Here is a 20760-nt window from a genome sequence, read left to right as displayed (position 1 = left end):
TCCAACACAATAATAATAATGTTTATTTTTATATAACGCCTTTCATAGAGGACCACCATCACAAAGCGCTTTACAAGATGCGAGACTAGGGTGTGTGAACTATGCATCAGCTGCAGAGTCACTCACAAGAACACGTCGCCCGAAAGACGGAGCACAAGGAGGTACAGTGACTTGCTCGGGGTCACACAGTGGGTCAGTGGCTGATCTCAAGTGTACCTCCTGTTGACCATAACCTGTCTTACTCAAGTATGTATCCTTTCATTCGCTGGAATTGCAGTCTCAAGGTTCTGTCGCGCAGCTTTAAAGAATTAAATTTTCTCTTTCCTGCTTCTTTACAGTGACGTCTCAGCGCTTAAGTCCCACTGCATTGCTCTGCAGAAAAGGGTGTGAATTATCACCTTCAAAGAACTGGATTGAGGTTAACCACAGCTCACTATGTTGATCTGACTAAGCATCCATCCTTTCAATTTTGTACACAGATTAATAGGCTCTGAGTCGCAAGACTTGCTGGGAAAGAACCGCCAAACATCCGTCAAACTCTCACTGCATGGAAACCGAGTTTTGTCGCTCAACTTGGATATCAATTGGGGTTTAGGAACAAAGCGGGAGAACTCGGATCAGCTCGGATCTTGAAGCACGAACTTCTCCTAGCAGACTGAGCACCCAAAAACGTCATCTCAGCTGATTACCGGTGGCCAAGTAATGGTAGTGGTTCGAAGGTTACAGGTGTGGACTCTGCCCGTCACACTTTGCTTGCATGGCGACCGTTTTGTCAGCAGGCACTGGATGGAAACCCTGTTTAACTTGGAGCTACATGTCCTGTACAGCACGTGCATTGACCTTTGCGTGAAACTGGCTACAATAGCAAAGTTCTTCACTTTGACTGCATAAATAACAATGTAACTGCGTTTGTTTCTTCACAATGAGGCTGTAGCTCAACTGTTTCTAGAGTCGCAGTATAAAAGTTATGTACTATTCCAGTAGAGACAAGGTCAATCTTAAGGTTCCTCAGAGCTCCCTGCAGTGTTTTTTTTTTTTTCTATTTCGCAACATGCTTCTAACCCATGTGAAAACAGCACAGGCATAACCTTACGCTTAACTGAACCTCGTTCAATTGCTTTATTATTCAATGACACCATTATTAATATTGCGTTTGTAACAACCAGGTAAAGAAACAGTCACCAAAGGTGAATAAAAGCATTTGTTTCTTCTGCAAACCAGGTCCAGCTTAGATAAGAGACAATGAAACACAAAATCAAGTGCTGAGAGGCCTTTTCAGACTATCTGTAGGTCTGTTTATATTAGGCCTCTGGAGGGCTGTTTTTAAAATGTAACTGATTAGAGATAATATATATTTTCATAAATGTTATGATTTACTTTTTAAATTTATTTTTCATTTCCAGCTGATCCAAAAAGACCGGTGCCAAAGCCACTAGGGGGTTTGCAACTCAAGTGACAACAGCATTCCTTCATTTAACTGAACTCAATAGACTTCAAGCTGCAGTTTGAGTGAGGCGCTACAATGCAACCGTCTTTATAAATAAGGATTTGAAGTTAGCCAGGGTGCTCCCGGAATTCTAATGAAGATGTCCTTTGTGGAGATGACAACAGGGTAAAGTTTTTGTCAGTCAGCGGCCGGTGTAAAGACCAGGAAAGTTTGCGCTGTCATGCGGAGATCTGAAAGCAAAGATCAGGCTTGAGGCTGCTGCCGTGGAAACCGCACCCTGAGGCCTACATTTGCTTTTACATCATTTTCAGGGTTATTTTAAGTATTATCACCCCAATCCCATCACACATTTGGTTAACATGAATTTTATATATATATATATATATATATATATATATATATATATATATATATATATATATATATATTGAGAATTCCTAAATACAATTATCTGTTTGTTAGGGAACTCTTGTGCCAACTGACAAAACAAACAAACATGATGAAATGAACACCCCTTCTTCAGTGTGGGGTAATCGAGAACATCATAAACGTCGAACGGCATTGCTGCTTTAAAGCCTCCAGACACTGCGAGGTATACAATTTAGACTCCCCTTTTACTTTGGCGATATGGTTTACATTATTAGATGCCCCTTCTTTATTGGAGGTCACCGTAATGTCCAGCAGAAAAATCCAGTGCATTGCTGGAGGCTTGGGGTTCAGTGGTTAAAGAAAAGGACTCAATAACAGGAGGTTCCAGGTTCAAATCCCAGCTCAGCCACTGACTCTGTGTGTGACCCTGAGCAAGTCACTTAATTGTGCTCTGTCCTCTGGAGGAGACTTAAAACCGAGGTCCTATTGTAAGTGATACTGCAGCAGCAGCTGTTTGATGCATCCTTTACCCCCTAGTCTCTTTAAGTCACTTTGGATAAAAGTGTCTGCTAACTAATTTATTAATTGATGCCTGTTATGAATATTGTTTAATGAAGTAGAACGAAGCCTCGTCCTGTGCCGAATACCTCCTTTTTGCTCTGACATTTATACATTAACTAGTAGACTGCATGTGGAGCTGTGAAAATCTAAAGGTTGTTCGTGAGGCAAGGAATTGAAGTGAAGTTGACAGCATGTTATGAAAATAAACCTGTTTCCTGGAATGTGGAGATTTTGAACTTGAATCAGGTCACAGGTCTGTTGGCTAGACAGGGACAGAGAAGGATGGATTCATGAGGCACGCTACACAATGTCTATCACAGAGATTCAACAACACTTCTAACAGCATCTCCTGTACTGAGAAAATTATTTTGATCGTACTGCTCAGGGACAGAGGGACGGACCGGGGGTGGGGGGGGAGACGGAATATCAGTTTTGAAATCTGATAGTGACAAAGGCTTGAGTTGAAAGTTTGGGGTAAAGTTGTGTTTCATGGTTAGGATTAGGTTTGTGTGTTGATTCTACTGGAAGTGGTTGTCATGTGATGTTCAAATTCAAAGCTATTGGAGTTATATTGGTATCAGGACATTACAGTGAATTGGTTATAATGTTTTGTGAGGAGATATGACTGTAGCACAGGCTCAAACTACTAAATCAGTGTTCAGGTCTTTATGTTTCCAGGATTACTATACCTGTGTGTGTGTGAGAGCCATCCAGCAGATATTGCATAACAAGTTTGGAATATCAAAGTGAAGTTATTTGCTCTTTGTGACCTACTGCAAAACTGCTACTTACACAGTTGACTGTGTTCCACTGCTAGGTTACCAAAAACTTCAGAAAACTCAACGTTACTTCTGCGAGAGAGACAGACAAAACTCTGAAATACGTTTGCAAAGATGAAGTACTTTTATTTAATTAGTGTCGATTTACATGAAGTGATCAAAAGTTCTGATACACAGAAAAAAACTTTTTTTTTGCAAGTCCTGTTTGTACTGTAATTCTTTATTTTTATACAAGTCATTTTTTTTTTTTTACGAAGTAAATTTACATATAAAATATTTTAACATGAAGATGATACAAATGGCAAATGAACCTAAAAACAAATGACATCAAAAAAGTAAAAGAAACAAAAATCATATATATATATATATATATAAATTTCTAATTACAGTACCTAAATGTATACTGAAAACTGGCATGGCAGTGCGGACGGTAAAAAATAAGAAAGGTGCTCTTAACAGCATCATATCATAAAAATACCAATTTAAAAATGACAAATGGCATGTATGACCCCTCCCCCCCGGGAAATGACACTTCAACCCGAGACAGAGATTCGTACCATGCAGGGTATCTCTTCCAGTTATACTTAGTCTGGGAAGGTGGCACATACAGTACAATTTGCAATGTGATATGAAAACATTTAGGTGGTAGCTTTTACAATAGAACCCATTGGTTTAAAGAGGACAGTCATCCCAATACAAAAACACATACTGTTAACCCGATATTGTACAGTCTAGCTGCTCCGCGGCTGCACGCACTGTAAACACATACTGAAGGAGGGCACTTCATTCAAAATTCAAAGTGACACTTCTTATTTGAATAAGAATAACAGTGACCGTATTTGATTTTACAAAGTTAATAATGTGCAATACATTTATATACACACACACACACACATTTACTTAGATTTATTTATTTTTTCAGCCTGTGTTGTTGTTGTATTTAAATTGTATTACAATGTTTATATATAAGTGAACAATAATAAGATATAAGTTACGGCACATTAGTTGTAAAGGATTGATCTGGTCCAAAACTGATGGTAGTGACTGTTATTATTATTATTATTATTATTTATATTATTATTATTATTATTATTATTACAACTCACTTGTGCCTTCAAAAGCCAGTCTCGAAGAATATTTCAGGTAGGTCTGTTTTGAGGTCTGGTAAACAGAGAGATAACCCAGCCATCTACATGTTAGAAAACCAGTCCATGTGTTAGACAAAACTACTTAGAAAACACAAGGTACAGAGAAGGCCATTTGATTAACCAATAGGACTGATCGCATGTAGCCGATCCTGCCTGCATGGGCTAATCAACCCCAGACAGCAGAACAACCATACCATCACTATTTCTATTTGGAGAGTCAAGCTGGTTCAAACTCAACTCAAAAAGCATTTACTTGATTTCCCTTTTTTTATCTTGCCTTTTAAATGGCCTGTACAGAAGGAAACGCACAGCATTCAACATTTTTACTTCAGTGATATTATTATTATTATTATTATTATTATTATTATTATTATTATTATTATTATTATTATTATTATTATTAAGCACTATAGAACCCAGGTCGTTTCTAAGGTGGAGTGTGATGTAACAAGAGTTCATTGAACAAGGTCCATTATTAGTGTTTAAAAGTGTTGACAAAAGTGACACGCATTAATTTCAGTGGAACGTTTACTTTCCTTCCAACTGTGTTTTAAAGGCTTTGGAAAGTTTTCAACCAATAACAAGCTTTTTCTCCTTAATCTTTAAACATATCGATCCTATGCTATGTTTTCATATACACGGTCTTCAAAACGTGTTGGGGGAAAAGCAGGCATAGACGAGGTTTGGGGATTAATATAATTCAAAGTAATTAAAGATACAACCAGTGCTTCATTAACATGTCGGATACTAGGTTTTGTATACACATGTGTGTCAAACATGGGTTGAAAGCTAAAAAAATATATATCATCAAATAAAAATGTACCCCATTATGTCTAAAAATCTGAATGGCATAAAACCAGGTTAGCCTGTTTTTTTTGGAACCTTGTGAACAGCAGCTTTTATTTTTTTGACCATCCTCCCAAAGACTCAAAGCTTCAGCATGAAAAACACCTCAGTCTCTGGGTTTGGCAAGTTCTGGCCCTGCGGTGGAGGAAGGAGCTGTCCAAGGAGGTCCGAGTCGGTGCAGACGCTTGCGCTGACGCAGCACGACCCCTCGGGGTTCCCCCGCTCCTCGATCGGACCGCCGTTCATCTGAGACATGCCTTGGAGCCGCTGCCTCTCCTGCGCCTGCTTGGCCCTGTTCGCGATGTAGCGCACCCTGCTCTGACTCCTGGAAGATGATCGTCTCGGAAGATAAAAGTCCTCCTCTGGCTCTGCAGGGGTTGAAGGAGTGAAGTCGCTGGAGGTTAAGGGCTCCACCGCAGTCAGCCTCTTGAGCTGCTCCGTCAAGTCGTCTGGGTTTTTCTGAGGAGGCTTCAGTCGATCCCTCATGGACCTGGTGACAAAGCTCCTGCTGATGCTCCTGTACTTGCCCTCGAAGTTTGACGCAATGTCATCCGATGTGAGATCCCCCAGGCTCTTGGATTTGGAGAGACTGTCCATTTCCTTGATGGCCGGCGTCATAGTCTTCTTGGCTGGGGACGACTGCTTGAGACCTTCCATATAGAGCCGGCTCCACGTGTGTCTCCTCTGCATCACTCGACAGTTGTCCGGAGATTCCTTTGCTAAAGGTCTCGGCTGGATTTCGTCTTTGATTTCAGATTCCTCCTCAGTCCTAAGGTTAGGGTTAGACTTGCTTTTGCTAACCCTTTGGATTTCACATCCAGAGGTCGCAGACCGTGGACGGATACTTCTGTTGTCCAAAAAGGCATCCAAAGATGACTCCTCCTGGGAGTTGTTCAGGTCTGACAGGCTCTTCCGGGCCAAGTTAGGCAATGACAGGTCAATCACAGTGTCAGTGGAGGATATGCTAGAGGAAGACGACACACTGTCCCTGTGGCTGCTGCTGTCTAATTTACTCCAAAGCCTGTCGTTCATGGTGACATCGGTATAGACCTCTGGCAGTGGAGACTGGTTGCTCCCAATGGACGCTGCTTTGACATGCCCCTCGCTTTTCGATCTACGCACCAACATGCGTGGTCCAGACAGGGATGCCGGAGGTTTCTCCGTGCCAAACAACACTTTCAAAGCCTGCGCTCTTTGAGATGTGTTGGTCATGGACATAATACTCGATGTTTCCAGGATCTGATTTGAGTTTTGTTTGGATCCAGCCTCGGGTGCACCTTTAACCGTGCTTGTTGCATTAGATTTAAGACCGTGGCCGTTCAAGTGCACAGAACTAAACTGTGCTGACTGTTCAGTGTCTTCAGTATGTGGCGATGGAGCATGCTTGTCATTTGTTGAAGTTTTTAGTTTTGAATCTTTCTGGTTTTCAAGGATATCCCTGCATGGGGCTACTTCCCCCATTGTTCTTGCACCTTCCATCGGTGGATAAGAGTGATTGCTGACCCCTTCCTGGTCTTTATCCAAGCAGGAGGTTTTGCCGTGCAGCAACAGAGATGAGCTTACAGGTCCCGTTGCTGAATAACATGCAGAGGCAGCAGTTTGGGTAAGACCAAGCTGCAAAGGGGCCCCTTCACCAGCACAGTATGGAGATATGGGATGAGGAGAAATGGAAGCTTTGTCTTCAGTACTGGAAGTCTCTTCAGTAATGGTTTCCAGGGTGTGCAAAGGAGAGACTGCTCTTTGTAATGAATTTGTTTTGTCTGCAGAAGAGAGGTAACACAGAATTAAATGGCGTTAAATAAACATTTTTTTCATGCTTTTTGTGCTTTAGGTGTACATGAGACAGTATACCGTCATTCTTCACTAATATTTCAATACGCGTACACCACCTTTTTACATAGCTTTTGCATTGCAGCAATGCTTAATTAGGAAGATCTGAGCAACGATGAAGCTTTTATGGTAAAGTTTTTCAAAAGAAAGGAACGGCTTCTCGACAAACCATTTAACGGACATCTGAACCGCAGCTGAATTCAGATGCGAAGAACACCTGCATATTGCAGACTTGATTAGCTCAGCTAGAAAATACATTAAGGTTTTTTTTTCTTCTCTCTTTCCCTCATGTTTTGCAATACAGGGAGTAAAACATAAATTATGAACATCAATATGGAACGTGAGATTCTTAGCATATTCTAATAAAATGCAGACATCAAAGACTGCAGACATGTCGTTAACTTCACCTCCAGTACACAGTCAACACAAGACTTGACAGCATTGATGCTATAAAATCAACCACTGGCAAAATGACCACAATACATGCACAGCATGCCTTAAAGATGCACAGTTTAGTTTATTTTAAATACCAAAATGCAACAAGAATTGCTGTATTCAAATAAGATGTACACAAATACCTTTACCACCCCCACCATAACTGATATAACAGGGACAGAAGAACTGCATTCTCAAAGAGAAGTTCCTGAATGAGATACACAATACTGTGCTAAGTTTAAATCTGAACCTTTAATTCAATAAGCAGCTTTAAAGCAGAGCTTCTCAAACTTGGGTCTGACAAGTGGGATGGGGAGCTACAGACATACACCTGGCTTGTTAACTTTTTTTTAAGTCAATCCATTTAAGTAGGACATCTCTTATTGTCAGAGTACTGAAATTTTGACAAAAACTTAATAGTGACTTTTCTCATACATGGCATATTAATGGTATATTTCTGAAATCATCTTACACCGCTTATGCATTTCATTTGTATTTAACAAAAACACCTTATCTTGCCAGTTTATCGCTGCAGTACAGTTTCTGCTTTTGGATTCCATAAAGACGAAGAAAAAAAAAAAAGTAGAAAATGAAAGCAAGCGAGAAAACAGGCAAACATTTAAAAAAAAAAAAAAAAAAAAAAAAGGACTTTACCTTTTTCTTGGTCATCCCTTCAATTCTGCACTACAGACAGTGAGAGAGAGAAGGCGTGTGGAAAGGACAGAACAAAGGGAGATAGTTTAGAACACCAGGATAGCAAAGGAGGAAAACACACAGGAGAGACTGAAAGGACTCCGTTGTGTGTCAGTATCTTCTCCCCCCCTAGCAAAGGCACACAAGCACCCTGTTACCATTAGGGTAGCCCCTAGATTAGGGGAATACACATCCTTTTTTAATCGGAGTGGTTGGACTGTCGGAGAGAGTAAAACCATATGCTGCTGCTGCTCCCCAGAGTGCTTACTGTAGCCAAGAAAACCCACAGACAGTGCATTATAAAAATGTGCTTGCATGCCAGTGACTTAAATTGTACTCTTTTGGACATTATTAATGCTCTCCAGCCTTCACTGCGTGTCCCCTGTGCCAGAGCAATACAAGTTCATAGCACCCCTTGCAAATCCTGTATTCAGCTGTTTGGCAAGTGGCTTTTATAAATGGGTGGACTGTACAGAACAAAACACTATCACAAGATGTTCTGAAACACAGCCAGTACATTTCAGTACATCTTTCTGCTTTAAAAAACAAAAAGTATAGAAGAGTAATGATGCACGAACAGTGTATTAGAAATCCAATGTGTCCTTTGTAGAAATTACCCCAAAACCCTTGAAAGAAATATACGTCTAGCTGTAGGACAGTCACTTACCCACATCTGTGTCCATCTAATTTGATATTAAGGATAAAGCAACATAATATTTGTGAACAAAAATAAAGAAAACAGCAAACAACTCAGACCTGATAAAGCTTGACCATTGTACGCAATGGTGTGCGATTTATTAACCCTGAGATTATTTATTGTGTTCTTAACCCATTGCTCATTGTTGTATTGGAGTAATAAACTTTGCATTCACTTTCTGTGGAGCACTTTAACTTAAGACAATGCCTTGCTGTACAACACATGAACAATGGGAGCAGATTGTACACTAAGAGAGCTAGGAACACTATCTAGCTATTTTAAAGCATACAGATTTAACTCCTAATGGAAGGGATGAGCAGAACGCCACCTTAAAACACATTACCTTGTCTAGCAGACTACCCAAAGCTGGTCAAAACACGTTGGCTTCTGTTTTACACGGGCGCTCTACTACTGTACTTACATGGTAGTGTTAGACGACTGATGCTGAAATGCTCTTGAATCCCTGAAAGACCCTAAAATTTGACACCTGACACCACCATGTACATACGAAAGCAAAGCGGCAGGCAGGGAGGCAGGGGTGTAGCTCCGAGGGATCGCTGGGGACGCTAAGGAGTACGGCAGGTCTTACCAGTGAAAAATATGGGTGATTTGCTTCGAATTTCTTCCAGTTTTTGCACAAAGAGGTTATTCATCTCCCTCTGCAACGTGCCCACCGCCTGCCGCTTGCTCTTGGGGAAGCGGGCAGGCAGCTCGGGGCTGCCCAGGGTCTCCAGACTGCTGGAGTCCGAGAGGTTGCCGTCGTGAGCCGCTGCCATCAGGTTGACGGTGCTCCCATAACTGGGCTGCGATGGGTACTGCCACTTGAGCCCTTGAGCTGAGGGGGCGGTGGCTCTCTTCCGGGGGACGCTGCAGGACCGTGCGTTCCGGGCCGAGGCGTTGCCATTCTGGCGGCTGCTGCTGTGGACCTCCAGAGTCTGCCTGGTGAGGGCTGTGCGCTCTGGCCTACTTGGCAGGGAGACAGGCCTCTGCTGGGGCGGCTCACTGCTGTCCCTTCTAGCGAGCCGGGATTCGAACTTCTGCTCCAGTTCGGGACTCTCCCTGGAGCCGATGACGCACTTGATGCAGTTAGATGCCATGCCTACCTTCCCGGAGCCGTTGATGACCACCCGGGTGTAGACACCTTGTTTCTCGTCCAGGGGGTCCTGGATACGGACCCTGTTGGCCCGCCTCAGCGGCTCGCTCAGTGCCACCCTGTACTGGGACGAACCATTTCCCCTCCCACCCTGAGAGGCTGCCTTACCTTTGCAGTCCTCCGGACGCAGCTCCCCATTGGCACTGTCCTGGGCTGGCGTTGGCGCTGGCTCTGGTGTGGCATTGTCCGACTCACGGTTCAAGTGAGGCTGAGAGGGGTCCTCAGATTCCCTGTCCTCACTGGCACCCTCAGAGCTGTAGTCTTTGGCATCGATGGAGATCTCTGGAAAGCCCTTCTTGATTTTTTTCTGGCTCTTGGTTGGGGCGCTGGCTGTCCTGCGCAACAGGTGGGCCCCAAACACGTGCTTACGACTGAGCTGCGCAGCAGCATGGCTGTCGAGAGAAGCCTGTTTTGGGTTTCTGTGAAACAGCCCTTTTATGCCGATAGCTTGTCGGACCTAAGAGGGAAAGAAGAGCCATTACTTTACAATTGAAAAATAATAATAAATAAAAAAAAAACACTACGAACTACAGTTTGAACATTACTGGTCAAAAAAAGGTTGGCTACCGTATTTGAGCACCCTAGTGCGCCACCATGACTTGTCAGACTGGCTCGACCAACACAGACCTCAACACCCCAGGGAACTTTTTTTTGACAAATAGTGTTTCCATTTAACAACATTTGAAACAGTTTGGGGATTTTGAGTATGAAAACATTTATGAAACCACGCATGCATGTATCAAATCGTCCGATTGAACGGAGTGGAGGTTACACCGACATGAACAGACTAAATTAGGGCAACACTTTCTATTGTTTTAGTCAATTTGCATTGACTGGAATAGAAACTTTTCTTTTTTTCATGATTTGTTTTAATTTACAAACACACGCTCAAGTTATTAAGTAAAATTATAGGATACCGTAAGATAATAAAAACCGATGTGAAAACGAACGACATGGGGAGAGGTCAGCTAAGCTTTACCTCCAGAGCAAGGAAACATCTACAGAATAAAAATGAACCCAAAGAAAACCCTGCACTGGAACCGCATTCCTCTTCAGCCAAGCTAACTCTGCAGTAACCTGATCATGGCCCCTGTGTGTAACCAACTGTGGGCTGCAAACTTCTTACTATTGTTCAAAGCTGAGAAAGCAAGGGATTCAGAACTAATGTATTGATACACGGCCAACTTGGACCGAACTGATGTTATTTCCCTTTAAAGTCAGTGAGCTGGCTAAAACTCAAATCACATGAATTGTATTAAATAACACGATTTGTTTTAATTGAAAGAGTCTGCGACTTACTTTCTTCTTTCCCCGGGAGACTATTTCCAGAGCTAGGTGCTGGAACAGTATGCTCTGTTAAATTGCTATTATATAAGCTAATGTGTTGATGCACTATAGACAGGGGGAGGTACATTGCAGCGTGCAACATTTTAATACTGGTTCCACACACATTGAAAAGCAGCTCGGCAGTTTTTTTGCATTTTCTAATATTAAAACACAACACTGTGGCTTTTCTTTCTAATTATGATAGTGCCATTTCCTCTGGAATCAGACTTCTGTCACGGTGCACAGTTTTAAGTTTAAATAAGCCTTTGGATAGTGACAACAGTTTTTGTTTCGACAGTGTGTGTTTTTTTTTTTCCTTTATTATTTTTTTTTAAAGGATTTTAGCACGATATTAAGCTGGTGTCATTTTCTGAGGGGGATGCAAACCCTTATGAGGAGGAATACTCACTCTGCATTTCGTACGCTTACTTGTAAATCGAGGCTGTATGTATTGAATAAAATGAACACCATCACACTCATAAAAAAAATTGTTAACTACATAACAATGGATTTCAGAACAAAAAGCCACCTAGATCATACATTAGAAAAACAGAAGAGAAATAAAACAGTGTAATGGATCCAAGAACATTTCAAAAACACACTTTGACAACACTCGACAAACAAAACAGGTAAACCAGAAACTTTTCAGGCCACTGGCAATTAAACAAAAATGTGAGCTAGGTGTGCTGGATCCTGCGTTTTTCGGCAACTCCCTTGGATTAAGCCCGCCCGAGCATTCCTTGTATTAAGAAATTGGCTTTCACAGGATTACGAGGGAAAAGCGCTCGCAAACGTCTTCAATAGAACACACAGACCTATCGGTATACCAACATTTTTGTTTTTCCAGTAAAGTGCCTTTCTCATGAGGCATTACGGTAGGAAGGGCCAGAGATGCCAATGCATTAAAAACACACACACACACACACACACAGAGGATGCGAGTGAGACATGGTGGGGTTATGCTCTTGAACCATAGAGACCGATTCAAAGAAAATACAACACTCAAGTTCAAAATCCACATTAAAATGACAAAGGGCGATTTATTTATTTTTTTCCTTTAAAGTTGCTTAGCCAGCCCACCCCTCACCCCAATGTGCGATTTCTTATCACAGACAAAATGAACCCTTACATTTTCTTAGCAACGCAACGTCCGCACGTCTGAAAGGATTTTTACCAGAAAAAAAAAGGAAGTCACCCAATGCCACTTTAAATACCAATTAGAAGTAGATACAGGATGGGCGGAGGTCTGGAAGTAGGACAGGTAGAGCATTCAGTGTATCTGTGCTTTCAGTGAGAAAACGCGTGTAGCATTTTGAACTTCAAAATGGAATCAAACTGCTGCAAACCTTGTTTAATCCTATTTGACTTTTACAATGCTCACATCGTACACTTCAGTGTTTTCTTGACTCCCTGGTGAGGGGTTCTCACTTGTATTTCTCTTGCTCCTGGATCTACTTGTAAAAGGTTGAGTGTGTGGGACAGAGTTGTGTCCGAGCCCACGTGTGGCGAATGGGCCAACAGTCTGGCATGATGATGGGTCGGGGCACAGCTGGTTTCTGTGAGGGGGTAGTGGTGGTCATGCAGGGTGCGGTTTTGGTTCTCACTACACCTGTCCTGAGAGGCATGCGGGGTACCTTCAAGGCTCCTAAAAATTTCCTGCTTCTAAAAGTAGCGTTTGGACAAAGAGGGGTCCACTGAAAAAATCACAAAGAAGACAGAGGGAAGGAAGATCAGAGTAAGACAGCACAAGAGAGAGAGAGAGAGAGAGTACACAGACAACACAGAGTTCAACTACAGAGCTGCTCAGACTCAGAGGAGCAGGTCATTCAGAGAAAGTGTCACCCCTACTCCTGTGAACAGACTGCCACATCTCACCAAGCTGATAGTTTAAAAGGGCCGGCAGGGAACAAGTCTTCCCATAAAACTAATAAAACGATGAAACCATTTCCAATTGTTTTCTCAAAATTCTAATTCCATGAGATGTGACCCTCTGGCACAGAGGATCCAACGTGACCAGTACCATAAATTAAGAACCGAGCCCAGAAAAAAACAGGGTCTACAGGTTCTGCAGCTCATGCAATTCAAAACGCGTCTATCATTTTCTCACCATGGCTCACACTAACCAAGAATGACGCTACAAAACAGAGTAAGAGCACTGAAGAGACTATAACAAATTACACAGAGAAAAAGACATCATCTTACACAAGACCAGTGGTGTAGTCCTACATCTGAAGGCACCAGAACGCCACTAAAATAGGGATTTTCTGAAAGGATTACGAATTTGCATTGCATTTGTATCCTGAAATTCTGCATCGTTATCTAATTTCTACAAGTATTTCCACAAAGTGTCTTTATCCAGCTTGTCTGAAGGCTTTACCTTATTTAAGTGTCTGTGTGTCAGTGGCTTCATTCGTGTTTGTGTCCACGGTCGTAGTCGATGCATTTTTAGCCTTCTTGAAGTAGTTTGTAATAGAATAATATCCTAATGCTCTTCACTGCATCAAGAGGACTGCTGACCGAATCAGGACAGCTGTGAGGGAACGAGTCATGTGACCTAGCTTGTCTATTATACAAGTTCCAGCTCGACTACACCACTGCTGCCTATAGAAAACAGTGCTCTGTCAGGGATGCCAAAAGGACACCCAGACAAAGCTTTTCTGAAAACTCATACTATAAAAATCAGGATTGCAGAAACAGACTGCTGAAGAGCACTGGGTTATTAAAATGACTTTTCTGTATTTATATAGATGCTGCTTTGAAACAAACATGAGCCTTTTAATACGATTGCTGATCCAGCTGTGTTTGCTACAGCTCTGAATTGCAAACTCATTCAGAAAACACAACCCCCCTACACACACACACCTTTCACTGCAGGTTTAATGGAGTTAGGTCCCGATCTATATTTGCATTTTATGAAACACTGTGCTCAGGGAAATATGTTTAAAGTACTTCCTATACAAAACCACTGTTTAGGGTTACACACGTACCATTGGTTGATTACTATCACACACTGCAAAAACAGATGTTCTTGCAAATTAGAAGGAAACCAATTTTAAAAAAAAAACCTCTTATTTATTAAGGAGACTGTTTAATTGTTCATTATTTACTACAATACCAGCTGCCCTCCCAAATCTTAGTTAATGTATAAAAAAGAAAACATTAGAATGGTCACTACCAAACTTTTATAACATAAAAACTGGAAAAAATATATACAAAATAAATAAAAACAACACATTCGATAACATTCTTACTAAAATTGAAATTGTGTTCAATTTTAAACAGCTGCAATGAAAAACAACTAGCTTGACAAAACTTTAAATGATATTAAAATAACGTTTTAATGCTAAAAAGACAAAATAAATGCAGATAGTGTTCTAACCCTTTGAAATGACTCACTAGTCAACTCTTTCTGAACACTACCCTGTATCACTACATTAACTCATTGAGGCACGTTATCCTCAATGCATGAATTTCAACGTTTCTGCAGATATCCTTTACATTCAATAAAACACTGATTATAAACCTTTACATTGAACCCCAAGCTTGCTGTCTCCTGCGCAAATTTCAATACCATAACATTTCAATAATCAAGACTGACGATGAATCGTTAAACAGAGCATGCACGCCACATGGCACACAGCCTCGACCGGCTGACATGCCCCACATGGCACATTTAACAGTCTGCAAAACTGCGAGACATCTTCCTAAACACATGCTCCCGGGAGGAAATGAATACAACAAAATATAGTATGTGGTTCACAAAACTTTGTGAGTGTAGAACAGTTTTTTTTGTGTTTTTAATATCAAACTTCAAAAGATTACCCATGAGTTAAAGCGCTAGAACTGAACTGAAATTTCAAATGAATTAATGTAATCCTTTAAAAACGGTCTGGCCAAGTGCAGCTGTAATGAACTCGAGAACTCAAACCGAGGCAAATTCTTTCAGTACTAGTACCAAGAAATACCCAGCATGCTGTGCTCATATCAGGTCATAGGTCACCAGCACATTTAAATCATAACCAGAACTGTAGCAGAGTTTTAACCTCTCCCGATTTCACTACGTTTCTCCTTCAACTCTTTCCAGCTTTTAAATTTCAGAAATCAAAACAGTTGTATTTACATTTACAGTCCTATAGCAGCAGATTGCACAGCAGTTCTGCTGTGTACACCTCACTCTTCAGCGTGTACCTACCTTACCAGTGATGTCATTCACAGCTACATGAACGAAGATGGAAGCCTCCTCCATACCTTCCAAATACACGTGCCGATAACCTGAACACACACAAAGCACACTGTTCAATGTTTGCCAGCAACCGAGCAGCAATGTGTTTCAGCCCTTGTTAAACACGAGTGCGTACAAGGAACATAATGGAGATTTAACGGTCCACTGTTTAGATCATTAAAATGGACCTCCTGATTCTCGACATATAATTTTATGTCAAAGTAAAACATTACACAACTTTGGGCAAGCACACACAAACTAGGTATGCATCTTAACCCAGTAACTGTTTGTTTAACTGGAATCTGCCTGTTATTTAAATGCTCTCTAATTATATTGTGATAACTTGCTCTAATTTTGTTACATCGTTACATGCAATGCATCAAATTACAAAAATGCAAGAATTTTTGCAAAGAAAGAAATGGTACTAAAAAGACTGCCCCCTACCTGACAACATGCTGGTGAAGGCTATCGTTCGCTGTCCTATAAAATCCCGGCCAATAGGGTCGTGGTCCCACACGAGGAAGCGGACGAGTGAGATCTCAGGCATGTGCAAAGTGAAGACTAGAGTCTCCTCCCACATGGGGTTGAAGCCTGTCAAAAAAAAAAAAAGGGGGGGGCATCCAGTCGGTTCAACACACGGCCGGGACTGTCAGTGCATGCAATGTTTCTGCAATTAGGAAGGACAATGCACGTGTATATAGAAACCTGAATATATATGTTGAAGTGTATAGCAATATGCAACTTTATCTTTGTGTGTGTGTTTATTTTAATAGGCTGTTCAGTGCCACAAATAGCAACAATATCCATTAGTTCTCAACACAGTATTGTTTTCAGAGGAAGAAACCTTCTCAATAAGGTTTTCAGTACCTGTGCTGCTAGGCAACCAAGCTTCCGTAGCACTCACCATTGTCATCAACTACTCTGGTCTGCTCCTTGCAGCAATCGGCTGGTAACCCTATTATTTCCACCTCAACGAAAGGATCGATAATCTGCAACAGAGCCGTGAAAGGGATGATCAGCAATGGTAATGGCGTTTTTATTGAGTCTGCGGCATGGTAGTCAAGTCATTAAATAAGAGACTGGAGTACAGTGCAGCAGGCAGAGGCACCAGCAAACTGGTTTGATTAACAAGTACATGTGTGTTGAGTGTCAGGGAGAGGTTCAGGTTTATTTCAGTGCAATCTGCTCTCACGTCAGTAGAGGTCACCGGTGTGCATTCAACATCTCCCGAGTTACAGTATCTTGTCTTCTTTAAAAAAAAAAAAAAAAGTGGGATTTGCACTAATGGAGTCTATTGGTATCCGTTTGGGAGATTCCCTCTGTATGAAATCACATTTAAAAAGCGGTGCTACAAAAACAAAAAGAAGTTGCCGTTACCTCCCCCCTATCGCCCAGCATGGAGTCTTTTGGTTTGGGTAGCTGCTGCCCACTAATGATCTTCAGGACCAGCTGCTTCTTCAACTGCCCTGGCAGCGGGTCCTCTAGTAATGGGTTGAAGGCACCTAGAGAGAGACAAGAGCCATTGAAGCAGACAAACATACGCAGCATCCCCCACACACAAACACGCACAATTACACTCTCCAGGATAAAATCAACCGTGGATATTATTCACAAGCCTCTGCAGGTCAGAGCTGTTCAGAGCATCGTCAGTGCAGGGGCGTGCCGATACTCAAACCCCGTAACAGTCTTTAAGAAGTATTTATCAGCAGGTATTACTGTACGCTACGTAAATCCTTTTATTAACGGGCTGATTCCAGAACATGAAACGTCGTCCTTCCCTCACCTTTACAATCAAATCGGCTTTTCTAAAAAAAAAAAAAAAACACTCAGTGCGGAAGTTAATTGACGTTGATTGGCAGCCAATTGTAAAGGTGAGGGAAGGACAGGTTTTCTTGTTTTTAAAATCAAAACAACGGCTACTTAACGCCAGCTGATAACTTCTTCTTGAAGGCAATTCCAAGTACGAGTATCAGCCTGCCCCTTGCGTTCACGATACATGCACCGCTCCATCTGGCCAGGGTCCTGCGTGCCTTTCACAGCTGGTACTCTGCTTGAGTTCTGCTGAAGCAGTACTTCCACGTTCCTACTCTAAAAGGCTCCTGGCTGCATCATGTACCGTATGCCTGAGAGCATGGAGTTCTCCAGTCCTGGAGCTGCTTACCCAATAAAGATCTCAAAGCCAGTCACGCTGCAGGTATTTCAGCTCTGATCTACCTTACCTTCACACATGCATTTGGGCTTGAGGACGTAGCCACAGTTCCCGTTGGTATAAAACTTGGCCCGGTTCAGCTGCAGCACTCTTCCCTCTGACTGGTAGTTCAATGCAACTGTTTGGGCAAAGAACATACAAAGTAATTGGAGCAGCTAACATGCATGAATTATTCCTCTGGTATAAAAGGACATGTACTGTTGAGCACCCATAGGGTCTGTCTGAAAAAGACATGCATTTAAGTAACAATGATTACATAAAATTGTCGAATTCTTCCAGTATGCAAATATAACCAATGACACCTGCAGAAGAGTCTTCAGCTGTTCAATGCTAGTGCTTGTATATCACAGTTAATCTTACAAACAGTATTAGTGCTTCAGATCGTCAGTATAATTCTATATATTCAGCAAGTAACTGTGAGGGACTCAAAATAATTGAACTCTTAGCATCTTGCTTTGCAAAAAGGGGAAGTAAAGAAAAGGAAAAGGTTTGCGCTGTTTGCTCCTTACCGAGGTGGCAGCCAGCGTTCCAGAAGGGCTGGGGGTTGTAGTTGCTGGAGTCGACGCGGTAGGAGGAGGGGTAGATGCGGGAGAGCTGCCTCTGGTTGAAGTGAATGAACTGGCTGGGTTTCTGCTGCATGATCTGGTGGGCCTTCGTCTCGCTGAGAGATGAAACCTGCCAGCTACTGGAGGCCGCTTCGGAGGGGGAGAAACAGAGAGGACTTCAGGAGCGCAGCATGCACTGTGAGCAAGAGGCTAGATTTCCCAGCAGGAGTATTAACCTTGCTTGTTCACGTTCAACATTTTTGTTTTTCAAAAAAGCGATGCCGATAGCTTCGATTTCTTTGATGGGAAAAACAGTAACTAGGCGGATCAACGGGGCCCACCATTGCTCCATGTGCTTGCTTATGAACCCACCTTGCGTCTCGATGTCGTGGACGCCGACAGACTTGGTGTATTTGACAAGATCCGAGAGAGCTCTGCAAAGCTTCATGGTCTTCTTCTGCCGGCTTATCCTGGGTGCAGAAAAATAAAAATCGAAATAAACAAACACTTTCGAGAACTTGGATCCGAGCAGTCAAGTACTGCTCTTTAAATAAAGCAAAGAGAAACTCCTGTGACTCGTGGCAAACAGCCTCACCTGCTGTGATACACAGCCCCTTTAGGGGTGTTCCCAGAATTCTCCTGGCCATCATCGTCGTCCTCGAAGCTAGACGCTTTCTTCAGCTTCACCGTTTTTTTCTGTTAAAAAAACAAAACAAAGTCATTTCATTTTGCGGGTGGAGGATGTCCTGCATCATTACACTCCTTTTATTAGCTTCCCTCTGTGTACTGTCCACTGTTTGCGTTCTTTTGACAGGCTTTCATATAAGTCAGGTTGTTTCAGGATGTTATTAATCTATTATTCTTAAATAACCCAGTCATCTACCCTATTACACCAGCACTCAAGACACAATTAAAACATCTTGTCAACCCATAATTAGATGTGCTTAAGATGTGCAAAAAAGCTTCCCTAGAACAACATGGTGTCCATATGTCCCGGCAGTCTATTCTTTGATCTAAACGATGGCAGATCTAAACACTGCAGTTATTCGAATGATTAAGGGACATGGCATCTCTAGTTCTCTGGCTCTTGAACAGACCCCCCTCCCCTGTGCTGAACTGTGGAAGCAGACCTTGCGCTTGGAGAAGTTCCCCATGAACGAGCGGCTCTGTCTCTTGTTAGCGTTGGGGTTTGTGTCCTCGGCAGACTCTGCTCCATCCTCACCTTTACCCTGTAACGCAAATTACAGTGGTTTTGTTTTTAATGCAATATACCATAATGTGGCACCTGTGGAGGAAAAAGATAATAATAATCTTATTTTAAGATTTTTTTAAAAATCCATTAGTCAGGGCTTCAGTAGTTGTACCAGGAACCTTGGCCCTGAATCTATATAATAAACAATCAGACAATTTATATATATAATTGATATAACAGCATGAGGATACAAGATGAAAAACTTTAATGTGGGTCATTGGTGCACAATTTCGGAATGCTTTTGACATGTAAATCCCAGACATAAAATACAGCAGTTATCTTGTATATTAAAACATTTTCCTACATTGTGGTATTAAAAAGGACCCAGCTCCTAAAACGATAGACTTCTGGAATGCTCATAACTTGCAGAACATCAAGAGACTCATGCAGGTTAGACAACAGTGCGCATCCAGCATTAACACCTCAAGACAGGCAGTCAGTCAGTCCCCTCCCTCCTGGGAGACACACAGAAAGTGGACCGAAATCAAATCCACAATGCATTGGGCTTTGCTGTGACTGCCGTCAACCGGGCATGCCCAGAAAAAGAAAAAGCAATCCATTTATCAAGCCCCTTTAGTCATCAAAAACGAGCTGTACTCATTGTTTGACAGCCTCATCCATTAACAGCACAATAATACGACGCTCATCTTTTTCTCATAAGCGGCGTATTATAACATCATAACTCGGCACATCATTCTTCTCCATTACTTCAGTCACAATGGATGGTCCAGGCAGAGCTGCATTTTCAGGTCTTCAATGATTCAAGACGACAGAATTCCCAGCCGATCTGCAGGCACGTGCATTGCGCTTTACTGGTTTGTGAATGCATTCGGAAGTGATCTGACCTGTCAATCTGTGTGAATTTAACTGGCTCAATTAAAAAGACACTAAGAGGTTTCAGAACCTAGTTTAAAATTTAAAAGTTGCTCCTATGCGCAAAAATTCATTTAAACAACCCTTTTTTTTTTTGTTACCAAGTTCGAAATGCTACCACCTATCTAATGATTAAGATTTAACGTTATGGATTCAAGCTTTAAATGTGCTGGAGAAATAATCCCTGCAGAAGCCTGTAACGGCATTAGAAGCAAGTCATTGATAAATGTATTCTCAAGAATCTTCAAGATGTTTCCTATAAAAAGGTAACCAGCAGGGGGTATATGAAACGATTCCTAAATGCCAGTGCCTTGCAATCAGTTTTAATTCGGTCTCTCGTTTCCCTTCCACAACGTATCTGTGATTGAACAGCCT

At 41.9% G+C, this 20760-nt stretch overlaps 1 protein-coding gene across 5 annotated transcripts in view; it reads right to left on the bottom strand.

Annotated features, from left to right (window-relative positions):
• Positions 1 to 4237: 4237 nt before the first annotated feature.
• Positions 4238 to 20760, bottom strand: part of LOC121328671 (1-phosphatidylinositol 4,5-bisphosphate phosphodiesterase eta-2-like) — a 112933-nt gene continuing 96410 nt past the window's right edge. For 4 of the 5 annotated variants that reach the window (XM_041273594.1, XM_041273595.1, XM_041273593.1 and 1 more), the window contains exons 14-24: positions 19391 to 19489; positions 18856 to 18956; positions 18633 to 18730; positions 18225 to 18410; positions 17726 to 17833; positions 16884 to 17008; positions 16411 to 16495; positions 15951 to 16097; positions 15477 to 15556; positions 10067 to 10415; positions 4238 to 6910 (exon numbers count right to left, since the gene is read on the bottom strand). In XM_041273594.1, the coding sequence (XP_041129528.1) occupies positions 5232 to 6910; positions 10067 to 10415; positions 15477 to 15556; positions 15951 to 16097; positions 16411 to 16495; positions 16884 to 17008; positions 17726 to 17833; positions 18225 to 18410; positions 18633 to 18730; positions 18856 to 18956; positions 19391 to 19489 (3057 nt within the window). In that variant the 3' untranslated portion in view covers positions 4238 to 5231. Of the gene's footprint in view, positions 6911 to 8069; positions 8100 to 10066; positions 10416 to 15476; positions 15557 to 15950; positions 16098 to 16410; positions 16496 to 16883; positions 17009 to 17725; positions 17834 to 18224; positions 18411 to 18632; positions 18731 to 18855; positions 18957 to 19390; positions 19490 to 20760 lie in introns of those variants that run through there. The other variant, XM_041273597.1, reaches the window with a different exon arrangement.

Source organism: Polyodon spathula, chromosome 16 (assembly GCF_017654505.1).
Source record: "Polyodon spathula isolate WHYD16114869_AA chromosome 16, ASM1765450v1, whole genome shotgun sequence".
In the NCBI taxonomy this organism is placed as follows: Eukaryota; Metazoa; Chordata; class Actinopteri; order Acipenseriformes; family Polyodontidae; genus Polyodon; species Polyodon spathula.
The sequence above is the reverse complement of the archived record's forward strand: the minus strand, read 5'-3'. Positions and strand labels throughout refer to the sequence as shown.